Raw genomic sequence first — 1,421 nt, forward strand, 5'->3', positions numbered from 1 at the left:
TTGCATCAAATTTATATGTGATCATGGCATTCCTTTATATGAAATTGATGTTGTTAACTACTTGGATCTAGAAACATTATCCTAGGTGGTACCCTATATAATGTTCTTCTCCATCAGCTGAATATGTATTAAATGATTTTGCTCTATAATAAAATAATCCATTGTTTCCTCCATTTAAATTTATCATATTACTATTGTTCCAACCAAATCTATTACGTAACATTCTTCCTAAGGATGTAAAATAGCACATAAAATAATAATATAACATATGTAAAACTTATTTATTAATTGTAAATAGACATGTAATATGTAGGTTCTTAACAAGAATACAAAAATTATGTGTAATAAATAAATATGCTCATACTTTATATAAAGCATCAGAGTCCATAGTAGTTACCAATACTCCAAGAAAGGTATTGTCAGCTTTTGTACCTGTGCAGGTAATAGAATTAGGAGTTTCTGTAATACTTGCTTGGAGAAGGAGTGAAGGTGCTATTTTTTGTGCTTTAATTTATGCTTTTGTTTGATCATGTGCATGAGCTTGTGATTGCTCATTTTCCTTTTTTAGCATATCTTGGTAATACATAAACTCAGGTAACACCTTTTCTGGATGGTACTGTTTACATTCCTCAAAAAATTTGGACAGTCAACTTTATAAGAGATAGAACATGGATTCATAAAATAATCATAGAGCCTTTCTTTGAACGTAGCATATTTATAATAATCATAGCACGTTGTATTATAAAATTTATCGGTTGTTATAATTCCATAAATATCGACATAGTATTCATATAATTCTTTTATTTGTTACCAATCTGTGTAAATAAAAAGAACTTGATCAGGTTTAAATTTCTTATAATAATCTTCATTATTGCTATCATTAACACGTTCATTCCATATTTTTTATAGTTCTTTATAAGCATTATCTACTTCTGACCTTTTCTTGTAAGGATAAAGACCATTTAACGTACTATATCTCCAATAATTTAAAATTTTACAGATACTGAACTTCTTTCCGACATTATCTGATACCTTATTATTTTTTAAATAATTTAAAATAGTTGAAAGTACACGCCTTACATGTCTATCATACTTTGTGTTTTGATGTGTACAACAATACTAATTGTAATAAGTATGCTTAAAGACATTTTCTAATTTATCATAAAATTTTCTTGAATTTAATTTTTTTCACGTGAAAAGGCTACTATTTAATTATAATAATAAATGTAAAATGGGTTAAATAATTACACCAAGGATTGTTATTAAAAATAATTTACGTAAAGTGATACTTTTAAGTAAATGGAATGGTGACAATTAAATATAGTATATAAACATTATATATAGTTCTCTCCAATCTACATTTGTTGTACCCATCATTATTAAAAATACATTAAATTTTGAAGTTTCTTAAAAATATAGCA

General features: G+C 26.1%; 1 protein-coding gene across 1 annotated transcript; it reads right to left on the reverse strand.

The window, feature by feature from the left end:
• Positions 1-564: 564 nt before the first annotated feature.
• PCYB_006430 (hypothetical protein) lies at positions 565-797 on the reverse strand (the record flags this gene model as incomplete). Its single annotated transcript, XM_004228064.1, has 1 exon — positions 565-797. A coding segment is annotated over one exon (231 nt), but the record flags the coding sequence as incomplete, so codon positions are not given.
• Positions 798-1,421: the final 624 nt, after the last annotated feature.

The sequence above is a fragment of the Plasmodium cynomolgi genome, assembly GCF_000321355.1.
Source record: "Plasmodium cynomolgi strain B DNA, scaffold: 0997, whole genome shotgun sequence".
Classification (NCBI taxonomy): domain Eukaryota; phylum Apicomplexa; class Aconoidasida; order Haemosporida; family Plasmodiidae; genus Plasmodium; species Plasmodium cynomolgi.